The sequence below is a fragment of the Pimephales promelas genome, chromosome 23 (genome assembly GCF_988280905.1).
Source record: "Pimephales promelas chromosome 23, fPimPro1.hap1.1, whole genome shotgun sequence".
NCBI classification, from domain to species: domain Eukaryota; kingdom Metazoa; phylum Chordata; class Actinopteri; order Cypriniformes; family Leuciscidae; genus Pimephales; species Pimephales promelas.
Genome location: NC_142791.1, coordinates 21,203,328 through 21,224,874, shown reverse-complemented (window position 1 = coordinate 21,224,874; position 21,547 = coordinate 21,203,328). Strand labels below are relative to the sequence as shown.

General features: G+C 36.8%; 1 protein-coding gene across 5 annotated transcripts in view; it reads left to right on the top strand.

The window, feature by feature from the left end:
* Positions 1-615: 615 nt before the first annotated feature.
* The window catches only part of aak1b (AP2 associated kinase 1b), a 97,662-nt gene continuing 76,730 nt past the window's right edge, over positions 616-21,547 (top strand). For all 5 annotated transcript variants that reach the window (XM_039664388.2, XM_089126270.1, XM_039664387.2 and 2 more), the window contains exons 1-6: positions 616-1,594; positions 10,979-11,097; positions 11,642-11,750; positions 15,893-16,035; positions 16,251-16,372; positions 18,020-18,101. In XM_039664388.2, the coding sequence (XP_039520322.2) occupies positions 1,429-1,594; positions 10,979-11,097; positions 11,642-11,750; positions 15,893-16,035; positions 16,251-16,372; positions 18,020-18,101 (741 nt within the window). In that variant the 5' untranslated portion in view covers positions 616-1,428. The remainder of the gene's footprint in view (positions 1,595-10,978; positions 11,098-11,641; positions 11,751-15,892; positions 16,036-16,250; positions 16,373-18,019; positions 18,102-21,547) is intronic.

The window sequence follows — 21,547 nt, the reverse complement described above, 5'->3', positions numbered from 1 at the left end:
ACATCAGATAAACACAAGAATGTTAATAGAAGAGAACAAAAATAATGTTATAGGCTACATGTTGTGCACTGTCAATCAATCAATCAATCAATCAATCAACCAATCAATCAATCAATCAATCAATCAATCAATAAATCAATCAACCAATCAATCAATCAATCAATCAATCAATCAACCAACCAATCAATCAACCAATCAATCAACCAATCAATCAATAGATGTAAGGCTTATTGCTTAGGTTATTTCTTATTGCTGTTAAAGTATAAAGGTGACCTAGTTATATTTTAAAATGAGTAAAAGTAGGTAATATGGATAATATGGATAATTATTTTTTGTATTTAATAAGTACATTTTATTTACAATATGTCATATTTAAATTCAACAGCATTGTAGGATATATTTATAGGAAAATAATATAGGAAAATAATATATTAAAAAGTCAAATTATACCAATTTATTTTTCTTATAAATATTTATATGTGGACTGGACACCCCACATTTTGATGACAATGTTTCAAAACTCATAACAATAAAGTACAATAAAGATTTTTTTATCAAGAGTTTCGGACTTTTATTATGGTTATTTTAGCGCTGGCTTCATTCTTCCGGTGTGGTTTCCGGTTAGCTGGCGCATCTGCAGCATCCGAAGCCGCAGACGAGAATCGCCATGAACAACACGCTAATTTCTGCATGAATTCGAATCTGTCTGATTAAAATCAAATCGCATCCGTTGACCGTTCACCTGCAAGCCACCGACGGGAGCGCGCAGATGAGATGCGAAACGCGTCTGAGTGGGTTTTGCAGGAATGCTAGCGTTAGCGCCTAGCTGATTATATGTTGAATTTAAATTATTATATTTTCATCAGTCAAGGGACGAATTAATACGGTTATGGGCGTTTAACTAATGAAAGTATCCATCATTCTGGTTAATATCCGCGTGTCATCTTTTTTTCTGTGAAAAGTGGGTGCTTTTTCAGAGGTTTTAATGAACTGCACAACTGGCTGATGATGGAGAGTTTGACTTTCATCCACCCAAACAATCATTTCTGTTGACTTCACATCTGAAGGTTCGCTTTGCAACTTGGCTTGAATGTTTACATCGTTTTCAGCTGGATATAAGTATTTCTATCGTGATATGGGCTCGTGTCACTTGTACAGACACTAGACAAACACATTAATCATATCAGGCCATCGCTGATTGATGCTGTTTCAGTGATGCTGTTTGAACTGTGATGCATTAATTTAGTATACTGTTTACAATCAGTTTCTTGTACGTTTTTGTGGCTATACGGTTCATTTAAACTGTGGTCAGCAGCAAGTCCATGTTTGACAGTCGCAGCTGATCTAGACTTCTGGCACCAGAACAACCAACCCTCCCACTTTAGTTTCTAATAGACTTACAAGTGTTTAAGGGATCTTTGACGCATCATGAAGAAGTTCTTTGACTCCCGGAGGGAGCTGGTGGGCTCTGGACCCGGTTCTGGAGGGGGAGCTGGAGGTTCTGGATCCAGCAGTGGTGCTGGTGGGAATTTCATCGGTCGGGCTTTCACTGTCGGGAGACACCAGGTCACTGTAGAAGAAACTTTGGCAGAAGGTACGTCAGGCTGATGTTTGATATTTCCTTTCAACCTATAACCTTTCACTTAACAGGACAGGACACCAAGCACACCATAATCAACATCATGAGAATCAAAATTCTTTCAACGATGAAATTTTGGAAGACTGGGTGAATTGAATTTGATTGAGCTTCAAACAATTTTCAGATTTGACAATGATGAAGTTATCAACAAAAACATTGTTACTATCATTTATAGGCTAGATGATCGTTGACAAGTTGACAAGATCGTTGATTGCATTACTGTAATTGAATTACTTTTCCCATGAAAAAGTAATGGATATATTTTTTTCTGTTATTTACTTAGTTACTCCCGATGTATTTGCATTAAATGCTGTTTAGACTATAGAACAATTCAATATGAACCAATGGTGGATTTAACATAAACATGTAAAGGATAATTATATAATGTATGTTTTTATGTAACCTTTTCCCTTTAAAAACTTTGGTCAGTTTAAGACATGTTTTTACAATTTTGTGTTATTTTTACTTGAAGTAATTAAAAGAGCAGTTTCCAGTCTATCCTTGGATTGTTCAACTTGTTGAGGTTGTTATGGGATTTAGAAAGAAATAAGTAATGTAATAGAGAGTAATTAGTACAGTAATCGAAAAACACTGTTTAAGATGTAATTAGTAGTTGCTAGTAATTAATTACTTTTTTAGAGTAACTTAGGCTCCCCATCACTGATTGTGAACAAGCCAAGGTCATCCATGAAAAGCTGGAAATATCATGGGAATTGTAAAAGTGTTAGCAGTTTGGTAAATTTATTGAAAGTAATGAATTTATTTATAGATAGATACAGCCGTGACCAGAATTAATCATACCCCTGCTAAATGTGATATAAAATGGCTGTAAAAAATAAATCTGCATCGTTTATCCTTTTGATCTTTCATTAAAAAAATTGGCAAAATCCTAACCTTTTGTTTAAGTAAAAGAATTGAAAGTGGTGGTGGGGGGTGGGGGGGATCACATTATAAAATAAATGTTTTTCTCCAAAACATGTTGGCCACAATTATTCATACCCCTAGAATTTTTTTATGAATAAAATGTCTATGAAGTATATACCCATTAATATTTACCTTTTTTAGCACACTAGGGTGACTAGGAACATGAAATTGTCCAGTCATGACTTCTTGTTTCACAGGAGTTTATATATGAGAAAGCACAATGGCCAAATTTCCTGAATCGTCCATCACAATGAATAAAACCAAAGAACATGGTTCTGATGTGCATCAAAAGATTGTTGAGCTTCACAAAATAGAAAGTGGATTCAAGAAAAATAGCTAAATAATTGAACATTTCCATTTTGACCATCAGGGCAATAAGTAAGAAGTTATAATCAACTAAAGATGTTTTGATTCTGCCAGGAAGAGGATGTGTGTCTAGATTTTCTTAATGGATGGTGGGGATGAAAGTTTGAGTGGCCAAAGACTCTTCAAGGATCCCAGATGGAGAATTGCAGAGATTAGTTGAGTCTTAAGGATCAGAAAGCCTAAAATAATTATCAAACAACCCCTGCACCCCCTACGTTGTTTGAGAGGGTTTCAAGAAAAATCCTCCTCACTCCTCCAAAAACAAACTCTAGCATATTCAGTGGTCAGACACGACTGGATCTTCAAACGGCACAGAGTTCTGTGGTCAGATGAGACTAAGGCCTCGTTTACACTGCATGGTTCAAGTGCAACATGACATCATGACTTTTGCGTAAACATATACGCCACTTTCGAGTCAGGTGGCGTGTCATCTCCACGCATTTTGTGCTGTCCGCGTGTATCCGCGTGTATGCGTATATGTCTACGCCATTAAAGGGTTAGTTCACCCAAAAATGAAAATTAAGTCATTAATTACTCACCCCCATGCTGTACCAACCCCGTAAGACCTTCGTTCGTCTTCGGAACACAAATGAAGATATTTTTGATTAAATTTGAGAGCTGTATAACTACCACATTGGCTCCTAAGGGACTGCCTCTTGACGGCCCAGAAAGTCAATGAAGAAAATGTTTAAATATCCCTATCTTCATTTGTGTTCCGAAGACGAACGAAGGTCTTACGGGGTTGGTACAGCATGGGGGTGAGTAATTAATGACTTAATTTTCATTTTTGGGTGAACTAACCCTTTAACGTCCGCGTCATTCCGCGTGTCTGAACACGTAGTCAAATCACCAGTCATAAATGCCATTAACCCCAGTGACGGTTAAGTTTAGGGATGGGGTTGAGGTAAGTCATATCTTTTTTTTACCTATAGGATGGTAAGGGAACAGTCATAAATGCCATTAACTCCAGTGACGGTTAGGTTTAGGGACGGGGTTGAGGTAAGTCATATATTTATATAACGTTAAGTCAACGGCGTTCATAAACACGCTGAAAGGCGATTATGCGTCTTGATAGCACGCCAAAAATGGAAATACGAATTGGCGTGTCATACACACGCTACTTCATGAGATCAGTCTTTCAAGTGACACAAATCCGATTTTTTCCTCTCATGTGGCACAGATCGGATATGACCAGTGAACGTGTAAGCAGGAAAAAAACACATGGATTCCGATTTTCTCAGATCGGATTTAGGCCTCATTTGTATGTGGTAATAAATCGGATATGAATCGGATACGTGCATTTGCGTGTGCCATGTAAGCAGACAAATCGGATATTCCCCGGTAATGCGAGTTGTACGTCATTAAAAAGTGCGCGATTATAGGCGCGATGGAAGAAAGGATACACACAGTGGAGCAATGCGGAGGTTTCATGTCTTTTGAGTGTTTGGGGTGAAGAGTGCAGGCAAAAATGCAGGGTTGTTACAGAAATAAATCCATTTTTGAAGACATTTCACGAGATATGATGCATTGTTTTAAGTGCTTGTGGCAAGAGCCCCTCTTTTTTTCTCCGCCGTACAAGACCAATGTTTTGATGACTTATTGAAATATTGTGGAAAGAAAACACTGGATAATTTTATTTGCATCTGCATCCATTGAATTTCGTGCTGTTTTGCTTAATTTCCCGGGTCAGAACGTCTGCATTTGGTAGTTTCTGCAGTGTACGTATAGTGTAAATGCAAAAATCGGATATGGGTCACTTTTAAAAGATAATGTAAGCAGGTCATCAAAAAAAAAAAAAATCGGATATAGTCAGAAAATCGGATTTGGGCATCAAGACCTGCAGTGTAAATGCAGCCTAAAAAAGAGCTTTTGGGCAGTGAGCACACTAAATGGGTTTGGTGGACATGAGGATAAAAAGTACCCCATGTGTATTTAATATACCATTGGATCTTTAATGTTGGCGGCCTATTTTTCTGCTCGAGGTCCTAGACTTCTTATTCAGATATGGCATTGTGGATTCTATCAAATATCAACAGATAAAAAATCAAAACCTGACTCATTCTGCTAGAAATCTTATAATGGGCTGTGGTTAGATCTTCCATCAGGACAACGATCCAAAACAAAAATCAAAATCAACACAAAAATGTGTTAGGGAGCACAAAATGAAGCTTCTGCCATGACCGTCCCAGACCCTGACCTGAACCATATAAAAAATGAGTGGTCTGAACTGAAGTGAAGCACCACCAACATGGATCTGGGAATCTGAAGGATCTGGAGAGATTCTGTATGGAGGAATGGTCTCTGATCTCTTGTCAGGTGTTCTCCAAAATCATCAGGCATTATAGCAGAAAACTCAGTTATCTTGGCAAAAGGAGATTGCAAAAAGGTATTTAATAAAAGGGTATGAATAATTGGCTTTATGCACAGCTTCACTACTTCCTGAATTTCAGCCAGCTCCTTGTTTCCTGTCTGCCATTATTGGACACATTGATTAATTCAGGTGTGCTTGACCTCAGTAGTCATGGCAACAATAATCAGACACACCTGAATTCATAAATTTTGCCCAATAATGGGAGACAGGAAACAAGGAGCTGGCTGAAGTTCAGGAAGTAGTGCAGCTGTACATAAAGCTCATTGTGGCCAACATGTTTTGGAGAAAAACATTTATAATGTGATTTCAATTCTTTTAGTTAAATGAAAGGTTAGGATTTTGCCAATTTTTTGAATGAAAAATCAAAAGGATAAACAATGCGGATTTATTTTTTACAGCCATTTTATATCATAATTACCAGGGGTATGATTAATTCTGGTCACGACTGTATATATAAACAACACACAAATTAATAATGCACATAATTATTTTATTCTATTTTTTTCTCAAAATTCACTCTTTAAATGTTGTAAGTCAATTGCCAAAGCTGTCAGTTAATTGTGGACTTACAAAAGCGGCAGGTAATACTTCTGCCAATCATTGGCCAATGCTGATCATTTCAAAATTGCAGATATTGAATCATTATTCTGGTTGACATATCGCTCTGTCACTGTATTTTTTTTTCCCGATCCTTCCTTGATGTTCAATATTATAGACCATTTCACAAGATGTAAACAACACTGGTCCAGAAGCACTTCCTGTTTCAGTTTTTTAACACTACATAAAAGCTGGGATAAAATACAACCAACAGAACATTTAAAACTGAATCAAAAAGTTAAACAAACATCTTTAAGATGAATTCTTTACATGTGAAAGAAAGAAAACAGTTACAAACTGAAACAGGAAGTGCTTCTGGACCAGTGTTGTTTACATCTTGTGAAATGGTCTATACGCCAGCTAGTTACAGATAATTGAATCCACCAAACAAATGTCCTGCAGGTGAACTGTGGTTATATCTCTGCTCTCCTCGGCTCATCTGGCAGCTTTGTTTAGTGGCCTAAATCCTTTGTCTGGAAATCCCTGCTCATCTGTACTTGGGTGTTGACATGTCCGGCGGTATGACATGTTATATTCAATCTAAGCATTTCATTGATTCTTTTATCATTATTATAAAGCATTTTTTTCTATATTTCTGAGACCACATTGAGTGTTTGTACTTTAAAACATTAATTTGCCACATTGTACTAAAGTACAGAGTCCGTATTTAATATATATATATATATATATATATATATATATATATATATATATATATATATATAAACGATTAATTAAAATGATTTTATTCAGCATAGATGCAATATATTGTTTAAGTGACAGTATAGACATTTTTTATTTATAATGAAAATATTATTTCAAATAAATGCTCTTTTGAACTTTTTATTTTTTAAAGTAATTAATCCTGAAAAAAATCACCATTTCTACAACTGTAGTAAACGTATAACTGTCATAAATGTTTCTTGAACACAGCATATTAGAATGATTTCTGCAGGATCATGTGATACTGAAGACTGGAGTAATGATGCTGAAAATTCTGATTTGCATCAAAGGGAGAAATTAGATGTTAAAATATATTCAAATAGAAACATAGTTATTTTAAATCTAATATTTTACAATATTACTGTTTTTACAGTGTTTTTGATCAAATAAATGCAGCCTTGGTGAGTAGAAGACACTTCTTTCAAAAATATTTAAACACTTTTTCTAACCCCAAACCTGTATGTGTTCATTCTAACAATTGATGTTGATTCAAATATCCATTTTTTAACTAGGAATTTGAAACAAGAGTTCACATAAACAATAACAATCTGTCATTATTTACTCTACCTCATGTTGTTATAAGAGAGGACATTTAGTTAAGCTTAGTATTGACACCATAATAGAAGCTGTATGTTGTCCAAGTGCTGTGAAAGCTTAAAAAAAAGTTTAAAAGCAGTATGAAAGTCCTGCCTAAAACCTCTTTTGTGGTGTACAGAAGAAAGTATTAAATTGGTTGAGTGAGCGTTCATTGCGTTGTCATGAATTGCGTGTGTTATCGGTATTGTAAAGGAAACTGTTGTTTACTCTGTTTAATTGAATTTCCAGTTCACAGATGGAACTGTTAATGAAGCGAGTAGACTTTCTCAAACTCATGTGTGCTGTTCAAACACCTTTCAGCATCTTTTTTTTCAGCTCTGCAATAAAAACAAAACAGAGATAATTGTTATCTCTGATTGATTGACTGGTTCTATAGAGCTAGAAATATCCGTGTCCTCCTTTCCCTCTTCAGTTTCCCTGGTGCCTGGTTTGAGGAATGACACCCTGCTCCGCATTATGCTAACACAGCAAAATCTGAGTGCAAACATACAGGCTCTGATGTCTGACTGGACACTTCATCATGGAGTATAACACCATGAGGAAATGCTTAGACTATATGCTGTTATAAACACCTGCAGTTGCTTACACTAGTTCCCAGTGCTTCCACTAAAAATAGTCCCCCTGTTGAAAATCAAGCTTTTAAATACGTCTATGTAGTATTTTAAATATGTTTTTTGACAAATTAAGTGATTGAAATTGCTGATGTCTCTGCCGTCACAAACTACCTTGTAACCAATCACGTCAACGAGTGGATCTCTGAGCTGGGGCACGTTCAAGTTCAAAACGGTGTGCAACGTTTTGCTACGGTTTCCTAGTTGAACGTAATTTACAAATGTGTTCAATGCAGATCGATATATGCAACAACTGAGGATATTAGAAGATATGTTTGTCGTTTATTGTAAAAATATAGGATATCAACATGATGTAGTTTATTATATTTTTTAGCTTCATTGCAAGTGTGACATTTGGTATATAAATGCTTTTCCTAAAATGAGAAAGAAAATAGGTTATTAAAACATTATGAAATACAAATAAAGTTAGTGTGTTAGGCTAAACAATGTGTTTTAGTCTGAATTAGGTAAGATGTGTGCTTTCAGTTTCCACAAATCCCTTCACTTGATTGGGATGTTCTCTTGTGTTCTGGGCGGCAAGTGCAGTTACTGTAACATCGGGTATATTTTGTAATATTAAACACATATTTATACCGACTTCATCATCCAAAAATTATTCACAAAGAACACAGAGAATGGCCTTATCGGGCTCCATAGTTGCAACTCTTGCGTCATCAGAACAGGGTGTTCAACGCATCATCGTTTCTGTTTAAAAAACGTTGTGCAACGTTTTGTCCGGTGTTCTGACAATTCATGCTACCCATCGAGATTTCCTACTTACCGGTTATGCGCATGTGCAGACTCAGGTTTTTTTTTTTTTTTTACAAAAGGTACATTTTTCTGTTATAATGTATAATTTCTCTTTAAAAAATGCTTACCACCATCTGAATATTTGTACGGTCAGCCAGCTGAAAAGGAATAACTGAAAGTTTCAGTTACTATAAGAAAAGGTGTACTTTGACAAGTCAAAGATGAATATTTTATGATAATTTTTACTTTTCACACCGTTTTAAAAATAAAAACAGTAGTCTACAGTATACAGTAGCTACTCATAACTTAGAATTGTATTAGAATTGTATTTCATACGACTTTAATCGATCAATTCGCGCTACGGTAGCATTTTTCGACAAGGCAGCAAAAATCGACAGAACACCGGGCTGAACGCAGCCCTGGTGTGAGTGAGTGGAGGCGGGGCCTCCCCTTTCCGCCATGTTGGTAGGATTCCCATGGCAAAACAGTATTGATTACGTGTGTTTTTAGCTCGGTAGTAGAGGAGTTTCTCGCAATACCGCACTGTTTTACCATGCCTGGAAGTAACTGCTGTGTTAAAGGGTTAGTTCACCCAAAAATGAAAATTCTGTCAGTATTTACTCACCCTCATGTTGTTTCAACCCCGTAAGACCTTCGTTCATCTTCGGAACACAAATTAAGATATTTAAGATATTAAGATCGCTCCTGCATACAGTCCATAGGCTTCTTGAGGTACTGGCTCTTGCTGTCCCCGAAAAGTCATTAAAGACATCGTTAAAATAGTCTAAGTGACTACAGGGGCTCAATCTTAAGTTTATCAAACGACGAGAACACTTTTGTGCGCAAAAAAACAACAAAAATAACGACTTTATTTCAACTATTCACTTCCTTCTCCATGAGCCTGTAAGTCAGTTAAGGTAGTGTGATTGCGTAGAGCTACGTCACACGTAGGCTCACTATTGGCCGACGCTGGTCATGTGTGTGTGATGCGTGTGACGTACAATAACAGAAGCTTACGCTATTAAACTAGTAACCTGACTCGCGCAGAGGGAGAAATAAACGAATAAGTTGAAATAAAGTCGTTATTTTTGTTGTTTTTTTGCGCACAAAAGTGTTCTCGTCGTTTGATAAACTTAAGATTGAGCCCCTGTAGTCACTTGGACTATTTTAACGATGTCTTTAATGACTTTTCGAGGACAGCAAGAGCCAGTCCCTCAAGAAGCCTATGGACTGTATGCAGGAGCGATCTTAATATCTTAAATATCTTAATTTGTGTTCCGAAGATGAACGAAGGTCTTACGGGGTTGGAACAACATGAGGGTGAGTAAATACTGACAGAATTTTCATTTTTGGGTGAACTAACCCTTTAACTCCTCCAGTAACTCACACGATACATGGAAAACATAGGAACAATGGAATTAAGTTTTTGGGGTTACCAAAATTGACACAGCAGGGAGAGTCTGATCTGACGGGGAGACGCCGGATTGCTGGGTTTGCTGATGCCTTTAGTATACGATTTTCACTGTTTGCTGTGCCTTAACGAACATATGCAAAAGTGTTGTTTGAGTGCCTTGTTCATTACTTTTTTATTTCATTGAAATAAATGTTTGAAACAACTTGATATGGCTTAACAATATTTATTGAGAACTGAAATATATAGGCTATTTGGACAACATAAGTTTCATGGACGACATAAGTAATAATAATAAAATAATAATGTTATTAGTGCAAAAGAACAAATATATTGATGGTGCTTCTCCAAATACAGCTGTTTTGCACTTTGTGTGAGTTTGTTCCAGTAAGGTCCCTTTTCTTTCGCCTTATCTTTTAGCATTGCTTTACTTTCTTCCTATTTTTCTCGTATTCTTAGATCCGTCTCTGTCCTGCCAAAATAATAAATGCGCGAAAATTTAAGAGCTCTGGAATGTTTAGTCTATGGGTTCTGAAGGCGTTGCCCCTGGTAACCGATAGCGTCTCCTACCATCATGGCCGACCGGCTCAGACCCCGCCCAAATAGGCACGTGACTCCTCATTCTCAATACAGAATGAGGCAAGGGTTTTACATTCATGAAGAAATTTTTTCAAGAAAAAAATACTTTTAAATATGTAGTCTTGGTCATCAAAGAAGAGTTTTAAGGGATAAAATTATTGCAGGGGGACTTATAATCATATTAATATCATTCATTTATTGCTGTTTTGATTTATTACAAATTAACTATTTAAATAATAATAATTTGATATAATAATTCTAACAAAAGAAAATTCTCTGATAAACTGAATTAAAATTCCCGCTGATTTCCACATGGAGGCAGTGTTGTGGTGTAAATATCCCCTTACTCTTTTAGGTCTCAAGCTAGTTTTCAGCAAAAGCATTGAAACTTTGTGTGTTTTCCTTTGCAGGCGGCTTTGCAATCGTCTTCTTAGTGCGGACTAATCAGGGGGTGCGCTGCGCACTAAAGAGGATGTATGTCAACAACGAATACGACCTGCAGATCTGCAAGCGCGAGATCCAGATCATGGTGAGCATGATGAAATGTCTTCTGTGTTTTAACATTGATAATATCTTTTATATTTGAGACATGTTATACTGTAAAAACATGACTTGCACTACTGTTCAAAAGTTTGAGGTCAGTAAGTTTTTTATTTATTTAGCAAGAATAGATTAAATTGATTAAAATTGACAGTAAAGACATTTATAATGTTCCAAAAGAGTTCTAGTTTATATAAACGCTGTTCTTTTAAACTTTCAATTAATAAAATAATCATTATTTGCACAAAAATATGTGTGGAACCAAATCTGTATTAGAATTATTTCTTAAGGATCATGTGACACTGAGGACTGAAGCAACGATGCTGAAAATTCAGCTTTGACATCACAGGAATAAATTATATTATTAGTTTTTTAAATTGTAATAATATTTTACAATATGACTGGTTTTATGATATATATATATATATATATATATATATAAAACATCTGAGCTTTTTGTGACGTGTGCCTGCTTGAGCTCATTTCGTCTGAATCATTCATTCACTTTCTGTTCTCTGTGGATTGTATTCCAGAGGGATCTCAATGGTCACAAGAACATTGTTGGGTTCCTGGACTCCAGCATCACGGCTGTAGGAGGTGGAGACGTGTGGGAGGTGTTTATCCTCATGGACTTCTGCAGAGGTAAGTCTGCCTTGCCTTTCAGCCCCACAATGCCTCTGTGCACAGCTGCATTGTGTCTGTGTGGGAAAAAAAACATATATTTGACAAAGAGTAACTTAAACTCCCATTAGACAACTGTACCTCTAGGATGTTGTGCAGTTGGCTGCATTAAACAGCCAAAAGAGGAAGTCCGAACTGGTATTTTATTATATACCACAATAAAAGGATAGAAGAAACAAGTGGTTAGCTGTCATTCAAAGAGAAGAGCTGCATGTCTCATATTGTATCATTTCTCATCTTTCTGTGCGCACACACCCAAGCCAAAGTGGGCAGCCGTATTTCCCTATACAGCGAGCAAGTAATTTATTGAGCTCTGTTTCGTGTTTGAATGGATACAAACAACTTTGTTGAAATATCCGTTTTGGAGAGTATTGACGTAAAATAAGTCGGTTATGTCTTAAGTCAGAGTTGTCATCCAGTCTCTATTTCCCATGATTAAATATAAATCCTTGGTGGCCAGGTGCAGCAATTGTACATATTTTAGTCATCCAGCCACAGCATATTGGCCTTCAGGTGATCTTTACTGTAGTCTATGGGGAGGGGTTATGCACTTATATATATCATGGAAGGCAAATTGGGGCAAGTCTGGGGGAGAACTGGGAACTGGGCATAACAAATAAGGATCGGAGCCTAAAATTGAAATTTTCTCCAGGTATCTTTGTCTCTCTCTCTCTCTCTCTCTCTCTCTCTCTCTCTCTCTCTCTCTCTCTCTCTCTCTCTCTCTCTCTCTCTCTCTCTCTCTCTCTCTCTCTCTCTCTCTCTCTCTCTCTCTCTCTCATTCAAATGGGCTCGAGATCGGTCGTAAAAAATGGCTTCGTTCTATTTGGAGTAAAAAACAAAACAAAAGAGAAACACTTATGACTTATATTTATGGAAGTAAAATAATGCCAAATGATTTTGAAACAAAAAGCCTGTTGAATGGCATTACTTGAAAAAAATTTGCATTGCATCAACCATTCTTGCATTTTAATGCATTGCATTTTTATTGGCTGAAATTCAGCATGGTTACATATTTAAAGGTGCCCTCTGGGATTTAAAATCAAATCATACAACATATTCCATACCAGATGGGGGCAGTATACCTCCAGAAATACCTCCACGGCCACGCGCTCTCTCATGTCTTCAAACAATATGGGCGAGCGCTGTGTTGCTCTGTCTCCCTCTTGCATATTAATCAAATTAATTGACACGATAGTAAAAGGTTGGAAGACCGCAGTTTCACGTGGAGCATTTGAAGATTTTTACAGATTAGAGACTAAATGAACAACATCTCAATACTAAATTATAAGGGCCATCTCATAGACAAGCCGGTGCATTTCAACGATATGGGAAAATTAAAGCCCAGGCTATTATTTCTAGTTTTATGATATTCGATTTGTTCATATTACATTTTTATCATTAGTTTGAATTAATTTGACAGACAGCATTCCCTGATGTGGACCAAGCTAGCACGTTTCAGAGCTGCCAACTCTCACAACACTTTTCACACACTCTCACGCCACACATCAATTTTGTCATGCACAGAAAAGGACACGGAGACCGATGTCAGCTCTCAGATTCTGTTCATTTTATTATGCAATTCAAACAATAAATACAGTATTGGCGCTTTACACGACAGTATGCTACAACTTACCAAAATGTATTCCTCATGCATAATATCGACCAATCATTTTTTTTAACTCTTCCCTGAACTGAAATGTAGTAGTGGGCTGTATTTTCCACACGATTGAAGTCAGGTTCAAGTACACACACAAGCTGGCGCGAGCGCGACTCACTCGTGTACTGCAGTTTGGCTGGTGGTAACGTTGCCCGCCCGCATACCGCCTCCCATGGTCGAAACTGGTATTACGACACCTGCCGGGCCGGGGCTAGTAATTTAGCATGCTAATTCAGGTTAATATCTCGGCAGCACTATTACTTGTCAGTTTTTTAATGACATCATCAACCTTATTTCTTCTCAATCTTTTGATGCGTGTAGCTCATTTTTGGGATATTTTAACCTCAATTTTTACAGATGGCACCTTTAAACTGTGCATATTTCAATTCAAAGCTTTTCAAACACATTTTCATTATTAAAAGAAAGTCAATAATTGAACATTATTTGGAAGCACACTATGTGATGGTCAGTATTTAAGCCACACAAGTTTTATCTATTCATATTTACATTTGATTTATAAATAAAACATTACTATGGTTTGGTTTAAGATCTTTGTTTGTCATTGTACTGGGTCAGTGCATGGGCTTAGTTATTTGGCTTAAGATTAAAACATTAAAACCAGCTAAAATTCCTCTTTAGCTAAAATGTGATTTATAAAAACATAGCTTGAATTGTTAGTTCATTTTGTAATTAAGATGACTTGAAATGTTTAGTACTTGTTGTATTGTGGTATGGACCAGCCTAGTGACTAGGCTGGATTCAAACAGGAATTTGATCTGTTTTATGGGAATTCTAAAGGAAATGAAACTGTACCAACTTTGATGTGTTAGATGGGAAATGTATTAGGGGGGTTTGTTAAATGGGATTCTTTTGCATTAACTAAAATTTATCCATGGCTCTAAATTTAGTTAAATGTATTGTCTTTATTCCAGGGTTTGTGTTGTTATTGTTGTGAAAATTTGTATGGTAATGTTTCCCCTTCTTTGTTTTCATGGTGCTGGCCACCTCTTATAAATTCAGTGAATGTTTTGTTTAGAGAGAGTTGTTACTTATTTTACCCTGTGTTGAATTTTGCCCTCTGTCAGTTTGAGAGGCTCAAGCCCAATTATGTCTTTTTTTGAATAGTGGATTTTTCCTGTGATGTAATCTGAATGGAATACAATTTTTGGACCTTCTTGTTTTTAACTGTTACAATTTGTTCGCCTTTTTCCTCTCTAATGAGGCTTGATCACTTTTTATCTTGTGTAAGCAAGATTTGATAAAACATCACAATTTAAGACTTTGCTCTTTTTTTTTTGGCGATGGACTAATTTTTTAGATGTGATTTGCCAAGGCACATGGCAGATCCATTACACACTAGCCAGACGGGATTTAAACATTGTCAGCTGGGGACTCAAGTTTGGTTTGAAGATGAAAAAGTGTACCAAGCACAATGTTCTCTGATCATTCCTGATTTCTAACACTCACTCACAGCGTTCAGCGTGGTCTTCCGGCTGTCAGAACAGAAACGCAAGCTGATGCTCTCCGTATGTTTTTCTGTGTTCTTCTGGAGCGTTCATGTGTAAATTGCGTGATCTTATTTTGTCCATTAGATAAAGAACTCATACATTTACCCACCCATAGACCCTCCCCTCAAACAAATCAGGACAGAAGTGGTTGAAAGTGTACAAAAGAGAGGGATTAAAACATCAAGTGTAAACTGGAATGTGTCTTCCTCGTCTACTTGTGATCCGATCGACCAAAACACATCTTAATACCAGGTGCAAGCAGGGCCTTATATATAGTATCTCCTCTTGTACAAGGTGTTTGTACTATTTATACAATTCATCCACCTGGAGGCGCTCTCAGACCTCCATCACACCCTGACATGGCCTTATATCCTAATCTTCTTGTACCTTGAGAAAGCTTTTCTTTACTCAAAGTCTTTAATTGTGTAAGGTATGTCATCTCCTAACAGCACCTACACAAAAGACTTATCCTCATTACTGGAAAAACATTTTTCAGTGTCCTCATCTGAAAGGGTTTCCCTATGTCTTGATTGGTTAATTTACTGCAAGAGGTTATCCATAGAATTTCGTAAAGCCCACAACAGATTATTGATTTTTTTCATTACCCAAAAGAGCTTGTTTCTTCTTTCTTTTGAGGCAAATTGACATAATTGCTGGGTAATTGACTTCTGAAGTGCTTCCAGATGGATTTAAGGACCGACATGTGGGTTCTTGTGTTCAGCTATATAATGTCTAGGTATACTCTTTTAATGAATTGTTTTGATTTGCACTGGGGATTTACATTTCTAATTTCACATAGTAGTCTCTGCTTTAATTCTCCCTAAGAACCTCAGAGAAAAACCCTCTCAATCGCAATGCTTTGAATACTATCCTGGTTGTCTTGGTGCTTACTTGGTTCTGAAGTGTTAGTGTTTTACATTCTTTTTGTTTCCATGCAGGTGGTCAGGTGGTGAACCTAATGAACCAGCGTTTGCAGACAGGCTTCAGCGAACAGGAAGCGCTCCAGATCTTCTGTGACACGTGTGAGGCTGTGGCACAACTGCACCAGTTCAAAACTCCCATAATCCACCGAGACCTCAAGGTTCCTTTATTTTCTGCTTTGTGTTTTGATTACATCCTTGATTACATGAGTCACAGTTAACAGCTGTTTGTGACTGAATGTTACCTTGGTAAAACTACTTCACAGTGAACACTTGGTCAAGAGGTTGACTCCTTGGGGTTTTTCTCAAAACATCATTATATTAGTTGAAGGTGAGATGTTGTACTGGAGTGTAATTTGTGTACGACTCTTTGCAGGTGGAAAACATCCTGCTTCATGACAGAGGACACTATGTTCTGTGTGATTTTGGCAGCGCCACCATGAAGTTCCAGAACCCCCAGAATGAAGGAGTGACTGTGGTGGAGGACGAAATTAAAAAGTAATACTCTCCAATCAGCCTGTTTCTGTGAAATTCAATTTGATTTATAACCTGTGGAAATATGCAGAGGAGGTTTACTCGTAAAATTAACCGTTTTAATCAATTTCTTACTAATGTACAGAACTCAGAACAGTGATGTAAATAAAATAAAAAATATTTTTTATTCAACATTTTCTCACATGCATTACTGGAGGTGAGTCCACTAACTTCACGGATTCCTGGAGGCTATTGATTATTTGGAATTAATATGCATAATGTTGTAAATTGTAGTATTGATGGTCTGTAAGTTGTACTGCATGATTTTACTCATTAAAGGGATAGTTCACCTGAAAGTTTTAATTCTGTCATCACTTTCTCAACCTATGGGAAAAAAAAAATACTATGGAATTTAATGGGGCCCATCATCTGTTATTCTTCATAAAAATCTTGTTTTGTGTTCAGCAGGAGAAATAAATGTATACAGGTTTGGAACCACTTGAGGGTGTGTAAGTGGTGACAGAATTTTCATTTTTGTGTGAACTATCCCTTTAACATTACTATATTGACAAGTTTTTGGGTGAGTGATCAGATAAAAATACAAAGCGTTGTTAATCAAACATTTTTTTAAAGGAATGAAAACTTTTTTCAGTAAAGACTCACTTTAAATTAGTAAAAAGAGACCGTAAAGACATCTATAAATTAATGCTGTAAAAGACTTTTATTTCAAATAAACAGTGGTGGAGGAAGTACTCAATCTCAGTACTTAAGTAAAAGTACAAATAACCAGATAAATATTTACTTTAGTAAAAGTTGAAGTAACACAATGACAACCATACTTAAGTAAAAAGTAAAAAGTACCTGATTTTAAATGTACTTTAGGTATTAAAAATAAAATTACTTGCATAACAATTGATTCTCTTAGTGACTATTTTCTAATGATTAATAAAACATTTAATTCTAACCCATTCAACCTAATACTCCTATAATGAGATTCAATAATGATGGGAAAAAAAATGTTGTCACCATTTCTGAAACAAGCTTGCAATTAGGCAATATAAACCATGCGTATCCTTACTATATATTAATAACTATGTTTGGCAGTACACGCGACTAATTTATGGTGTAATTCTGAACCTCTTGGCTTGCCATAATCCTAACCAAACGTATATTACACATGGTTTGTTTCCTATGCACGTAAAAACACATTTTTACGTAAAAAGTAAAAAGTATGCACTATTTATTCTACTTAAGTAAAGTAAAGATACGTGAAAAATGTACTTAAAGTTAGTAAAGTAACAAAGTATTTGTACTTCGTTACATTCCACCACTGCAAATAAATGCTGTACTTTTGAACTTTATATTCATCAAAGAAAGTGCCACACATTTTTCACAAAATATTAAGCAGCTCAACTATTTACAACATGAATAATAAAAAAAATGTTTTTGAGTACATTAAAATACATTTTAAAATAAAAGGCCAATAATCATTATGATGGATCATATTCCAAGTCTGTACTGTTCGTCCTTCAACCTAGAATTTTAAGGTTAAATCGGCCATTAACAAATTGCTTGTATTTATTGCAAATTATGACACATTTCTTTTGATGTGATAATAATAACAACACTAATTATAATGCAGAGTTTCATGAAATTGTCTGTTTTGTTTAGGTACACAACCCTGTCCTATCGCGCTCCTGAAATGGTGAACCTATACAACAGCAAAATCATCACCACTAAAGCAGATATCTGGGTAAGTAAATATATTAAAGATATCAGAGCCAATCAGAAGATATTTTAAAGTGGCTTTTCTTAAAGGGATACTCCACCGTTTTTTTATATTAAACTATGTTTTTCCCTTAAAGGAGAACTCCGGCACAAAATAAACCTTTGGTCTAATTACACATGGTTACCTAGTCAACCGTTATCTGAGATTTGTTTTCATGATTGCCGAATGTAAATAGTTTTATCTCTAAAAACAGTTTAGCGTATAGGGCATTTCAGAATGTTTGTAAACAATAGGCACCACGATACTTCCGGGTGGCAGAACGCGAGTGGCTTCTATTGATCCAGCCGGCAACTGAACAGTTACATATTTAAAATCATTGTTGTTGATCAAAGTTGAAACGATGGCGAAAATGTGTTGTGTTGGAGGTTGCGCCGCCAGATATACAGCAAAAGGTGTAGGGTTTTTATCGATTTTCTTAAGAAAAAAGTAAATTTATCAATTTATTACCTGTGGGTGAGGAGCTTAAAAGCGAGTGGACGTCATCAAAAGTAGTGCATGTTTTGTCCCGCTGCCGCCCACAAATAGACTTTTTTTCTGTACCTCCAAATACTTTCAAGTTAGCCTACGTGTCGCCATTATACACATCAGCATAAATGCTCCCGATAAACTATTTGTTATTAAAGCATTAACACACAAACCACTGTTATGACATAAAAGCAAGCAGGTTGCGTGCATGGTTTGGCATAACTGAATGCGCGCTCCTAAAAAGCTGACATCAGTTCATCGCGATCACACATCTCTGTTATTATCAATGAAGCTGACTGCACAATAAATATTTCATAATACAGTTGTGAATGCTTCTGATTGGCCTTTGCGTTCAATAAATCCACACGTCTGTGATTATCTAACGTACATCGCTCATCGCTGCAGTCATGTTATAAAAACATCCTCTGCCATGGAAATCATTTCTATTTTGTTTTAGTTGTTCTTGTTGCTTTTCTGCAACAGATGAATAAAAATGTATTCGTTTTTATTTGGTTTATTCATAGATATTTACTCCCGCAAACCACACACACAGAGTGAATGCATTACTGCCCGTGCTCGCACTCGGCCATCAGATCTAGTCCCGCGCCGTGGTCTAGTGCGTTGGGAGTGCACGTCTCTAGATCAAAAAATAAGCTCTAATGATCATGTTAACTATGTCTGAATTTCCACCACGTCTGTTTTTGAATCAACTGTTGAAATGTAGATTAGGATACTGCCGACTGTGTGTCTCCCTCCAAGCAATTTACTAGTGTTGCCATAGGGACGCTTCGGCTTTTGCCACCCGGAAGAACGTCTATTATTGCTGTGACGTTATGGTGAATTGTCGTATAATGCTAGTATAACGCTAGTATATAGGGTATAGAGTAATGACAAATAAAAATCGCTTGTTATTACCACTAACAAGGCTCAAAATAGCCCCACACTAACACGGTAGCATAATAAGGGTCCCTACATTCAAACCGAAGCATTGAGAACTTTGTCAGTGTCCATACATTTTAATGAGAAGATATTTTATACATACAGTCAACTTCGCGAAAACAGGAAGAAGCCATCTTTGAAAAATAGTCTCTACCAGTTGATCTACGAACGCCGATCCAAGTGAGCTGAACTGAAACACAAACACGAACCATTTTCTTCTCTTCAGTATGTACATGTAGCCTACTGTTCGCGCTCACCTTATCACCTTATTCACATCTCTCCAGCGCACTTGGATCGGCGTTCGTAGATCGACTGGTAGAGACTATTTTTCAAGTTGACTGTATGTATAAAATATCTTCTTATTAAACTGTATGTTTAATAAGAAGATATTTTATCTTCTGTCCAACCATAGAAACACATTGAGTATTCTATGTCACTTGTAACCCAATACCCACTGAAGTAAGTGTGTGTGTGTGTTTGTTCAGAAGCAGAAGCTAATTCATTCCGCACATTCCTTACAAGCTTTAATTCAGTCCATTTTACAATCTGATTTTGGCCACCTCTCAGTTTCTCAGATGGGTCAAACCAAAGATATTACCTCAGAACTTCAAGTAAATGAACTAGAAATCAGCGCTCATTCAAGGGTGTGCATCTATTGCACTGACGGACAGAAAGCACTGAAATCATCAGACATCCATTAGTGCATGCGAGGGAAACAGCTGGAAACACACCGCTGGTCGTTCTCTCCATACTCATCACGACGGAATCCAACAGCGTGCACGGGCGAAGGTATAATACATGTATTAAATTGTATGAAATAATCCCGGAAAAGCACAAACACAGCTGAGGGTGACGCTAACAGACAGCAGACTAGCAGTGAAAGCAGCGGCAAGAATCCACCTGTCACTCAAGTGGCCACACCCTTAATTATGCAGAACTTTAAGGCTTGAATATAATTTAAACAGATGAGTTGTAAAAAAATTCAGCCCCTTCACAGTTGTCATGAAGGGAAAAATGAGCTCTATAGACCAAAGCCACTTTTTGCTCCATGCTGTAAACATGTTTTTTTCTGCTGTAAAGTGGCATTTTCTGCTGCCATTTTAACATGGAGGAGATACAGATTTGACTCGCTTCTGCAGCCTGCCTCAAGCGGCCACTCGATAAATTGCAGTTTAATTCACTTCCGTGTTGGCTTCAAGAGAGAGACGGGGAGGTTGCCGCTTGGTACAAACGATTTTTATTTGTCATTACTCTATGCCCTATATACTAGCGTTATACTAGCATTATAGGCTAAACTGTTTTTAGAGATAAAACTATTTACATTTGGCAATCATGAAAACAAATCTCAGATAACGGTTGACTAGGTAACAATGTGTAATTAGACCAAAGGTTCATTTTGCGCCGGAGTTCTCCTTTTTATACATACCGCTCTCGTCTCAGTGCGTGCACTCAATCACTCTGCCACGCGAGACACTTTGATAGCATTTAACTAGCCCAGTTCATTCGATATGAGCCAAGCAGAGAAGCGACCAAAATCCTCCATGTTTACCCTATTTAAATGTAGGGAAAACCCAGTGTAACTCGACCTAAGACGGTGACACAAAATAAAACGTTGTGCTTTTCTAAGCGTGTAAAATGGATAACTATATTGTATGGCGGAATACCACAGCAAGTGCTTGGGAGCACTTCGACTCGGTGCATATTTATCTATGGACTCAGGGCAGTAATATCATCAATCCGGAGAGTGAGAGGGGGGAGAGGACTTTTCACAAGTGATGTTATTACTGCGCCGAGTCAGTAGATAAATATGTGTCGAAGTGCTCCCAAGCACTTGCTGTGGTATTTCGCCATATAACATAGTTATCCACTTTACACACTTAGAAAAGCGCAACGTTTTATTTTGTGTCACTGTCCTACGTCGAATTACACTACTCGTGTGACTGTATTTAAATAGGTAAAACGTTGAGGTGTTTGGTCGCTTCTCTGCTTGGCCCATATTGAATGAA